The sequence below is a fragment of the Anoplopoma fimbria genome, chromosome 9, assembly GCF_027596085.1.
Source record: "Anoplopoma fimbria isolate UVic2021 breed Golden Eagle Sablefish chromosome 9, Afim_UVic_2022, whole genome shotgun sequence".
Classification (NCBI taxonomy): domain Eukaryota; kingdom Metazoa; phylum Chordata; class Actinopteri; order Perciformes; family Anoplopomatidae; genus Anoplopoma; species Anoplopoma fimbria.
Window position 1 is genome coordinate 16,736,704 of NC_072457.1, and position 10,613 is coordinate 16,747,316.

General features: G+C 42.1%; 1 protein-coding gene across 1 annotated transcript; it reads right to left on the minus strand.

Annotated features, from left to right (window-relative positions):
- Positions 1–11: 11 nt before the first annotated feature.
- spcs3 (signal peptidase complex subunit 3) lies at positions 12–8,373 on the minus strand. Its single transcript, XM_054603621.1, has 5 exons — positions 8,120–8,373; positions 7,029–7,104; positions 3,961–4,035; positions 1,697–1,812; positions 12–631 (listed from the first exon to the last, which is right to left on the minus strand). The coding sequence occupies exons 1-5, from the start codon at positions 8,260–8,262 to the stop codon at positions 499–501; spliced, it is 543 nt and encodes a 180-aa protein (XP_054459596.1). The 5' UTR covers positions 8,263–8,373; the 3' UTR covers positions 12–498.
- Between the last annotated feature and the right edge of the window lie 2,240 nt (positions 8,374–10,613).

Sequence of the window (10,613 nt, forward strand, 5' to 3'; positions counted from 1 at the left end):
TAAAGAGAAAATGGGAGACTGAGTAACTTATTACAAACCAAATATAATTTTTCATATACACCATGAATCCATTCACTGACGCTGTAAACAGTGGATCCCAGAACCAGTGAAAAGACTAAATTCTGAGCTGGGCTGGTAAATTCAAAGTAAAAACCCAACAAACAGTATTAGCACACATTTTAGATATTGGTATTTCAGAGTGTACAGAAGCTGTTCGTAGCTCTGCACTTTTCAATCGATTCATGTTCTAAAAAGGGAAACCAAAACCATTAATATCTGCACATAAAATGAGTGGCAACAGGTATTTGTGATTGGGTGGACTGACCCTTTATCAGCAGTGTACTTGCTCTTGCTATTTTTAAAAGATCCTGTCAAACACACCAATGTTCCGAACTCAGCTTTTATTACAAACCAAAAATTCATTCACATCTACGAAGAAACACGAGCATACTGTGTGTGTGTGTGTGTGTGTGTGTGTGTGTGTGTGTGAGAGTCTGACTAATAGCTCTTGGTGCTCTCGTATGAATCTGGGAAAGGGAGGCTGACTTGTCCACTTCCAGCCACCAGAGGCAGGACTCCCGCGTTGGGAACGACGTTCCATGACAGCGTCAGAGTGATGTTCTTATTGGCCCTGGAGACGACATGGTCAGCTGGTCATTTTACATAACAAACGTTCAAACCTTAACCTCAGATTTCTGATGGTATTCATCAGAAGCTTGCACAAACATTTACGTTAAAACATAACATTTACAGTGCTATAATGTCCTCTGTGTTCTCTGGAGGAGCTTTTGTCTGAGATAAGACACCTCTGATGATGTCATACAATGCAATATGGGAAATCGCCTGTATTGCAAGTCTCCTGTACCCCAACTCGATGGAATACTAAATTACTGGATCAGTCCAGTAAATTTGGCTTTTTTTTAGGTCCAGAAAATAACTGACCAAATCTCCAAAGTACGATTAAACTCTGAATGCCTCTTGGTTGTATCGTCAGTAAGATCTTGTCAGCCTATACTGTGGTAATATTGAACAGCAATTAAGTCTTATCCAATTAGGTAAACTATTTCCTTTTTATTAAAACATCAGGGCACACATCATCCTCATCCATGTGTTGAATAAGGTGGGGTTGACCATGCTGTTGCAAATATGTTACGTTAGTGTTCAACAGTTAACAGTCTCTTTTCAGAGTTTTAAAAGTTTTGTTGTCAGCAGAGTTTTGGGCTCACATGGCATTACTATTACAGTACAGTACTTAATCCTGATAAATCAGCAGCAGGCCAAGTGATAACCTCATGAATCAGTCCACTGCTCCAATCTTCACTTTTGCGGTCTCATCACTTAGCTAATATTGAAACCTGGAACACTGATTATAACCTCACATCAGGGAGGTGATGCTCCCACATATGTACATTAATAGCATTCGTATTTTGTAGATTGATCAAGGTGGCGCTGATTTATACTTTTTTTCATATTCTGATGAGTAGTTTTTTGTATCGTTTTATAAACTTTGTGTAAAACATGTAAAATCTTTTTCTGAAAAGTAATAAGCATCTATGATAAATGTAGTGAAGTAAACATTAAATGGATAAATAAATATATTAAATAGGAGAACATTTAAATATTCCAAGTACAAGTGCCTCAAAATTTTATTTTTTACTAATTGTAATGAATTCATGCATGTGTGTGCAGGTCTTACCGTAGTCCATTCCCGTCATCGAAGAAGAAGTATTTGGATTTCATGTCTCTGAGGTTCAGTTTGGTGTTTTCACCTCGAAGAACAATTTTATCCCACAGCACCACCTGGTTCAGAGACTGAGACACACACACGCACACACACACAAAGATCAACAATGAGATGAACCTAACATTAACATTTTGATCCTTGTAAAGGTAGAATATGTTGTTAAGCTTTTGTTTATTATACTGTATACCTAATTAAGTGTCCAGGGAGTGTATTAACATGAGGATTGTACAATTTGGAATGTTTTTACCTGCAGTACAATGCATGTATTTTAGGCTGGATATTGTGGCTTCATATTGAAGACTTATATAATATGCGTCTATCATACCCATATAGATACAGTGGGTACGGAAAGTATTCAGACCCCTTTAAATTTTTCACTCTTTGTTTCATTGCAGCCATTTGCTAAAATCAAAGAAGTTCATTTTTTTTCGCATTAATGTACACTCAGCAACCCATCTTGACAGAAAAAAACAGAAATGTAGAAATGTTTGCAAATTTATTAAAAAAGAAAAACTGAAATATCACATGGTCATAAGTATTCAGACCCTTTGCTGTGACACTCATATTTAACTCACATGCTGTCCATTTCTTCTGATCCTCCTTGAGATGGTTCTACTCCTTCATTGGAGTCCAGCTGTGTTTAATTAAACTGATTGGACTTGATTAGGAAAGGCACACACCTGTCTATATAAGACCTTACAGCATCACAGTGCATGTCAGAACAAATGAGAATCATGAGGTCGAAGGAACTGCCCAAGGAGCTCAGAGACAGAATTGTGGCAAGGCACAGATCTGGCCAAGGTTACAAAAGAATTTCTGCAGCACTCAAGGTTCCTAAGAGCACAGTGGCCTCCATAATCCTTAAATGGAAGAAGTATGGGATGACCAGAACTCTTCCTAGACCTGGCCGTCCAGCCAAACTGAGCAATCGTGGGAGAAGAGCCTTGGTGAGAGAGGTAAAGAAGAACCCAAAGATCACTGTGGCTGAGCTCCAGAGATGCAGTAGGGAGATGGGAGAAAGTTCCACAAAGTCAACTATCACTGCAGCCCTCCACCAGTCAGGGCTATATGGCAGAGTGGCCCGACGGAAGCCTCTCCTCAGTGCAAGACATATGAAAGCCCGCATAGAGTTTGCCAAAAAACACATGGAGGACTCCCAAACTATGAGAAATAAGATTCTCTGGTCTGATGAGACCAAGATTGAACTTTTGGCGTTAATTCTAAGCGGTATGTGTGGAGAAAACCAGGCACTGCTCATCACCTGCCCAATACAATCCCAACAGTGAAACATGGTGGTGGCAGCATCATGCTATGGGGGTGTTTTTCAGCTGCAGGGACAGGACGACTGGTTGCAATTGAAGGAAAGATGAATGCGGCCAAGTACAGAGATATCCTGGAAGAAAACCTCCTCCAGAGTGCTCAGGACCTCAGACTGGGCCGAAGGTTCACCTTCCAACAAGACAATGACCCGAAGCACACAGCTAAAATAACAAAGGAGTGGCTTCGGAACAAGTCTGTGACCATTCTTGACTGGCCCAGCCAGAGCCCTGACCTAAACCCAATTGAGCATCTCTGGAGAGACCTGAAAATGGCTGTCCACCAACGTTCACCATCCAACCTGACAGAACTGGAGAGGATCTGCAAGGAAGAATGGCAGAGGATCCCCAAATCCAGGTGTGAGAAACTTGTTGCATCATTCCCAAGAAGACTCATGGCTGTACTAGCTCAAAAGGGTGCTTCTACTCAATACTGAGCAAAGGGTCTGAATACTTATGACCATGTGATATTTCAGTTTTTCTTTTTTAATAAATTTGCAAAGATTTCTACATTTCTGTTTTTTTCTGTCAAGATGGGTTGCTGAGTGTACATTAATGCGAAAAAAAATGAACTTTTTCGATTTTAGCAAATGGCTGCAATGAAACAAAGGGTGAAAAATTTAAAGGGGTCTGAATACTTTCCGTACCCACTGTATATACTGTATGACACAATGCAAGAGTTGACTGGGACTTAAATTACCCTTTGTGGCGTGCTCTGCAGACAGCTAGTGTGTGTGTTTACTATGACTTGAATTGCTTTGTGATGTACTCAGCAGACTTATATTCTGTGTGTGTGTGTGTGTGTGTGTGTGTGTGTGTGTGTGTGTGGACAATGACTTGCATTGCTTTATGGTGTACTCAGCAGACATAGTAAGTGTGTGTGAGTTGACTATGACTCACATTGCTCTTCGAGCCGTACTCAGCGGACAGATAGAGAAACAGCTGTTTCACGTTCCAGTCAAAAATTGGCTGCAAATGTAGGACAAGTTAAGGAACAACAAGAGAAAAGACATTTCAATGCAGAAACCAGAGCTGGTTGAGTTTTACTTCTGTCTTACAATGGACCATGTCAACACCATACCAACAGAATAGACACTTGTTAACTTATTACAGAACACTGACATGGGTCTTATTCTAAGGGACTTCTGTAGTAGAATAATAATATTTATAATATAACATTGAAACAGGTCTCTGTTGACTTTATTAAATCACATTTTAATGTTTGGACCAGGGTGTGTTACTTCTATTTTAGAGATGATTACGCTTTACGTTTTGGAAATACAGTTACTATGATGCCTACGGTGATGTAAACAAGAAGTTTAATGTTGAAATGGATTCACTGAGTTATGCTGTAGGATACAACTTGAGCCCTGATATTTAGGCTTATATTTGTTCATATTAAAAGTGTGCTGAATGAGCTATGATAAGCTCCTTTTTGCAGTGTACCTATGAATGTACAAACAACTATCACTGGCTTACTTTGATACTGAAGAAAACTGAGGCGAGTTATACAGCGTCTTCTTTCTATGATTTTCACGGAGAGTAAAAGCACGTACTGAAAAAACACATGTACAATGTCAGATTTGACCGAATTATGAAGTTTTTTGACGCAAATTGTGGGCATTAAGCTTTAAAGTTGACCTCTCTGATGTCAAGAACTTCAGACCGGTTTCTCTTCTACCCTTTCTATCCAAAACACTTGAACGCGCTGTCTCTAAACAACTGTCTTCCTACCTCCACCAGAACAACCTCTTGGACCCCCACCAGTCCGGGTTCAAGGTGGGTCACTCGTCAGAGACGGCCCTCCTTGCGGTGACAGAGTCGCTTCACGCTGCGAGAGCGAACTCTCTCTCCTCTGTCCTGATTCTCCTGGACCTGTCAGCGGCGTTTGACACGGTGAACCACCAGATCCTCCTCTCCACCCTCGAGGGGATGGGCGTCTCAGGCTCTGCACTCTCCCTGTTTGCATCCTACCTGACAGGCCGATCCTACCAGGTGACATGGAGGGGGGCCGTGTCGGAACCACGCATGCTGACTACGGGGGTCCCACAAGGCTCAGTTCTGGGCCCCCTTCTCTTCTCGCTCTACACAACATCTCTGGGTTCTGTTATTCGCTCGCATGACTTCTCTTACCATTGTTATGCCGATGACATCCAGCTGGTCTTGTCATTTCCTCCCGGTGACACCCAAGTGGAGGCACGCATTGCTGCGTGCTTGGCTGACATCTCGAAGTGGATGGCGACACACCACCTGAAGCTCAACCTGGACAAAACCGAGCTACTGTTCCTCCCGGGGAAGGGCTGCCCGCACCGAGACCTGTCCATCACCATTGATGATGCCGTGGTGACGCCAACTCGGACTGTGAGGAATCTGGGTGTGACCCTGGACGACCAACTGTCGTTCTCAGCAAACATTGCATCGGTCACACGCTCCTGCAGATTCCTCCTCTACAACATCAGGAGGATTCGCCCCTTCCTCCCTGAGGAGACAGCGCAGGTGCTCATCCAGGCTCTGGTCATCTCCCGCCTGGACTACTGCAACTCACTACTTGCCGGAGCCCCGGCGTCGGCCATCAGACCCCTGGAGCTTGTCCAGAAAGCTGCAGCACGTCTAGTGTTCAATCGCCCCAAGTTCTCTCACACAACTTCCCTTCTCCGTTCTCTATACTGGCTCCCTGTAGGAGCATCCAGTTACAGACTCTGGTGCTAGCCTACAGGGCAGTGAGAGGAACAGCTCCTTCCTATCTCCAGGCCATGAAGCCCTACACCCCCGCCCGACCACTTCGCTCTGCTGCCTCGGGGCGATTGGTTGCCCCGTCGCTCAGAGGTCCCTGCGGCCGATCCACCCAGTCACAGCTTTTTTCTGTCCTGGCCCCTCAGTGGTGGAATGAACTCCCCACTGACGTCAGGACAGCAGAGTCGCTGCCCATCTTTAGGCGCAGGCTGAAAACTCACCTCTTCATGAAGTACTACCCCGAGCCTTCCTCGTAGCACTTATTGCATTCATATTAGTTGTTGCACTTACTGTATTCGTATCAGTTCGCTGCACTTATTGAATTCGTATTCGTTTACTGCACTTATCCTATTCGTAGTAGTTTGTAGCACTTATTATATTCGTATTAGTCTGTTGCACTTATTGTTTTCGTAGTAATTTGCCTCTGCACTATACTTTTGCTCTGGTTTATGCTTTAAGATGCTTGTTTAAGAAAGGAGATGCACTTATGACTTCTGGTGACTAGTAGTTCTCTTGAATACCTATGTTGAATACACTTCCTGTAAGTTGCTTTGGATAAAAGCGTCTGCTAAATGACTGTAATGTAATGTAATGTAATGTAATGTAAAGTACCTTAATCTCCTCCATGAGCTGTCACTGCTGAAGATCCAACTGATGACCGTGTGGGTAAGCCGGCCAAATCATCGGCCAGTACTTACTCACAAACTAAGTAAGCTTACTGCTTAACATGTCAAACACAGTTACAAATTCTTCTTTTTGTACGTAATTTGAGGGTAAGTATTAAGAACAATGAAGATCGTAAAGTCTGAATGAATGCAGTACTGTCTCCGTCATTCTGGAGGACTACGTAGAGTATGCCCTGCATATTTGCTGAAATGGACAGAACTCCTACTACAAAGGATTCTTTCACGGAACCCTGTTGGGAGATTAATGTATTCCAGGAAATTCAAAGATTCTATTTCAAAGAGGTGAAAGCAAAACTTATCCTTCTCAAACACACAAAGGCAACCGGAAACTTCTAATACCTTCAAACTTTCACAACTAAGTGCTGGTATTGAATCTTAGCACAATAATCACTATATAAGACTCAAGATTAGAACCTGGCAAACAACAGAGGTTCCTGAGGTTTAGCGGCTGTTCAATGCCCTACTCATCCAGCATGTCGAAGTGTCCTAGGGCATGATACTGTGCACTACATGTACATGTCAATTTGAATAGCAGCATTCTAAAAGGATATCAGCTGAGAGGTCAAAGGTGATGAAACCCAGATCACTGCGCTCTCTGGGTCCTGTGAAGTCATCCACATTCTTCCTGTTAAATAGAAAGAGAGAATGGAGATGAAGGGGCGAACTTGTGGGAGGACAGAGCATTCAACCTCAAGAATAACATTATACAGCTGTTGGTGAATACATTAGGAAAAGAAGTTATCATGAAAATATGCTAGAATGAAAGAAACTCATTGGTGTTTATGACATTAGTTCAAGTTCATTAGTTTAAATAAATATTAAGCATCTACAGGTGTCATATGACCTTGTGTTTATACTTATTTCCAGACATGCATTTGGTCCGTTACCTTGAATTGCATTTTTGTGATGTAAACATTTACACCCAAGAGTTCTGATATACCTTTATGTTAATATTATCAATAATCACAAGCTATTTTAGATTAAGTTTGTTGTTTTGGCTACTTGTATTTACTACAAAAGTAAAGAATCACATCTGTTTTACACTGACTGTTCCCTAATCTGTTCCCATTCTGTTAAAAAAAAAAAAAATGTCAAAACCTTTCTGATCGCAGATTTTCTGATCACATTCATAGCTGATTTAATTAAACAGTTTGATATGTCTGGGTGTTGTTTGAATATGTTTGAAGCCGTGGTGATATGTGACATTTAATACCAACATCAATTAATTCATTTCATCAAATAAATGCTTTTCATATGTATCCCGATGTAATGGCTTTACACAACCTTTCATTCCATACATTTGCCTCAATGCAACACTGTGTAAAATGATCTAATTCAGGATCAATGATAAGAATGGGACCCAGCATGCAGTGGTTGACAGTTTTGTGCCGGATGTCTGGACCTCCACCTGTGTGTCACGTGAATGAAACTAGATGCATCGCTCTACGACCTGCTGAAGCTGTGGTCAGGTCATTGTTCTCCAATGCTTCCTGCCACAAACAAAAGGACGACCAGAGAGCAGCAGGACGCGGTGCAGGGTGCGTCTCTGCCGCACCAGTGACACATGCAGCACGTCTACAGAGAACAGCACCAATCAATGCTAGCAGCTGCTACACACGACAGGCCACCGCGGATCTTACAGCATGACTTTAGAGACGTGGATGTCCACAGGAACTCTTCTGTCTTTGAAAGCGGTCGTGACGAAACATCCAAAGGTTAAGGCCGCCATGACGCTCAGGGAGAAGGCGAACAGAGAGTTGGCTCTGGACAGAACCGTGTTCATCTTTAAGTAGCAGCTGGACTCTGGGAACGACGAGAATAAGAGTAGTTCACAGAGAGACGCTCCGCACAGGCTGTGCACGGACGGTAGCTGGTGTACAAAGAGGAAGTGTCAAGGCGCCGAGAATGAACACGTACTTCTGGAACATGCGTTTCAGAATAAAACAATTTTCACGTTTATTTTGAATGTTTGAGGGGTTTTATGTCGTCGAAGGTAACTTAAGATGAATGGTTTTGTATATTGAGATACACTGTTTGGGCGTCTGCTGTACTGAAAAGTGTCTCCAGTTCATTATAGAGTAAGTGTTAGAGGTTTACTTTACTACTTCCGGTTTGGTGTTACTTTACGCGACGGCAAACTTGACGCAACAGCGAGCGATGAGTATGCGGAAGAAGTAGGACGCTGTCTTTTTTCAATTTAAAAACTTTATTTAAACGGATTCAAGAACAACATATGTTCACGAGTTCAACAGTTGATGTGTAAAGAAAATAATCCTAATTGTGATTACAGAAATCATACAATTTAGTATGTAGTCTTATCTATAATAAGACATATAAGCTTAATGCATGACAGTAAACTGGAAGTATGTATGATGCATAATGAATATAATCTAGTATGTGAACATGATGAATATAATGTTAAATACATGTCTGGATAACATGTATTATCTGAGAGTTTATGATATTAATTAGGTATACAATTAAGACGTAACTTTTTGGACTATTGTCTCTGTACATGTGCTTATTCTTTTTATTCTTAATACTGTGAACTTTTGCACATCCCGTAGAATATATTCTTTAACATTCCTACGGAGCTTTTTCATTTTAACAGTTCAATTGTACATATTTAAAAAAATTATAATTTATTGTGATTGTTTTGACTCTATATTTATGTTTCTAGAATGTGATTTATATTTTAAAAAAATCTAATTTCTCCAGCAATGAACAATATAGTCAATAGTCAAATTTTCTTTTACATGAAATCCTGTTCGTGAAGAAATAACAATCTTATATTGCATTTAAACAAACAGTTCTAAACATATATCCGTAAACACATCTGTGAAGAAGCCTGATCGAGTCAAACAAACAACACACTGATGTCCATCTCCCTCCTCCTAAGTATTCTTCTTCTTCTTCTTCTTCTTCTTCTTCTTCTTCTTCGAGGTTTATTGGCGGTTGGCAAACAACGTATTGGTGCATTACCGCCACCAACTGGTGGTTTTTAAATAGTGTAAGTGTAATCCCGATCCACGACGATCGGGATGTCGATTACTCACACTATTTAATAACAAAAATAAATAAATAAATAAAAATTTAAGGGGAAAAAAAGGAGAAAAGAATTGAATGAATAAATAAATATAATAATAATTTAAGGGGGAAAAAATAAGAAAAAGGAGAAAATAATTGAATGAATAAATAAATAAGAAGAAAAAGGAAAGAAAGGGGCTCATATTCTAGCAACAACATTAGTTAGTCTAAGATACCTAAATAGTATTTCATAGCACTTACTTCTTGGGTTCTACTGCAGAATATCTATTAAATCAAAATGGACTACTATCTCGGCCGCTTGTACCCGCGATCTCGTCCTTTCGGTCATCACCCAGCCCTCATGACCATAGGTGAGGATAGGAACGAAGATCGACCGGTAGATCGAGAGCTTTGCCTTGCGGCTCAGCTCTCTTTTCGTTACAACGGTGCGGTAAAGCGAACGCAATACCGCCCCCGCTGCTCCGATTCTCCGGCCAATCTCACGCTCCATAGTACCCTCACTCGCGAACAAGACCCCGAGGTACTTGAACTCCTTCACTTGGGCTAAGGACTCATTTCCTACCCGGAGTAAGCAATCCATCGGTTTCCTGCTAGAGTCATGGCCTCAGATTTAGCGGTGCTGATCCTCATCCCAGCCGCTTCACACTCGGCCGCCAGCCGATCCAGTGAGTGCTGAAGGTCACAGGCCGATGATCCAATGAGGACCACATCATCTGCAAAAAGCAGTGACGAGATCCTCAGACCACCGAACTGCAACCCCTCCCCACCACGACTACGCCTCGATATCCTGTCCATGTATATCACAAACAGGATTGGTGACAAGGCGCAGCCCTGGCGGAGACCAGCACCCACTGAGAACGAAACTGACTGGCTGCCGAGGACGCGAACACAGCTCTCGCTTTGGGAGTACAGGGATTGGATGGCCCTGAGGATAGACCCCCTTACCCCATACTCCCGCAGCACCTCCCACAGTTTCTCCCGGGGACCCGGTCATACGCCTTCTCCAGATCCACAAAACACATGTAGACCGGATGGGCATACTCCCAGGCCCCCTCCAGGATCCTTGCGAGAGTGAAGAGCTGGTCC

Excerpts from the sequence above, each read along its gene's own strand:
- spcs3 (XM_054603621.1), bottom strand. The coding sequence starts at position 8,262 with ATGAACACGGTTCTGTCCAGAGCCAACTCTCTGTTCGCCTTCTCCCTG. Across the intron at positions 4,036-7,028 it reads CCTTTGACCTCTCAGCTGAT|TTGCAGCCAATTTTTGACTG; the intron begins ATCCTTTTAGAA and ends CTTGTCCTACAT. Across the intron at positions 632-1,696 it reads GATGACGGGAATGGACTACG|GGCCAATAAGAACATCACTC; the intron begins GTAAGACCTGCA and ends TGTCGTCTCCAG.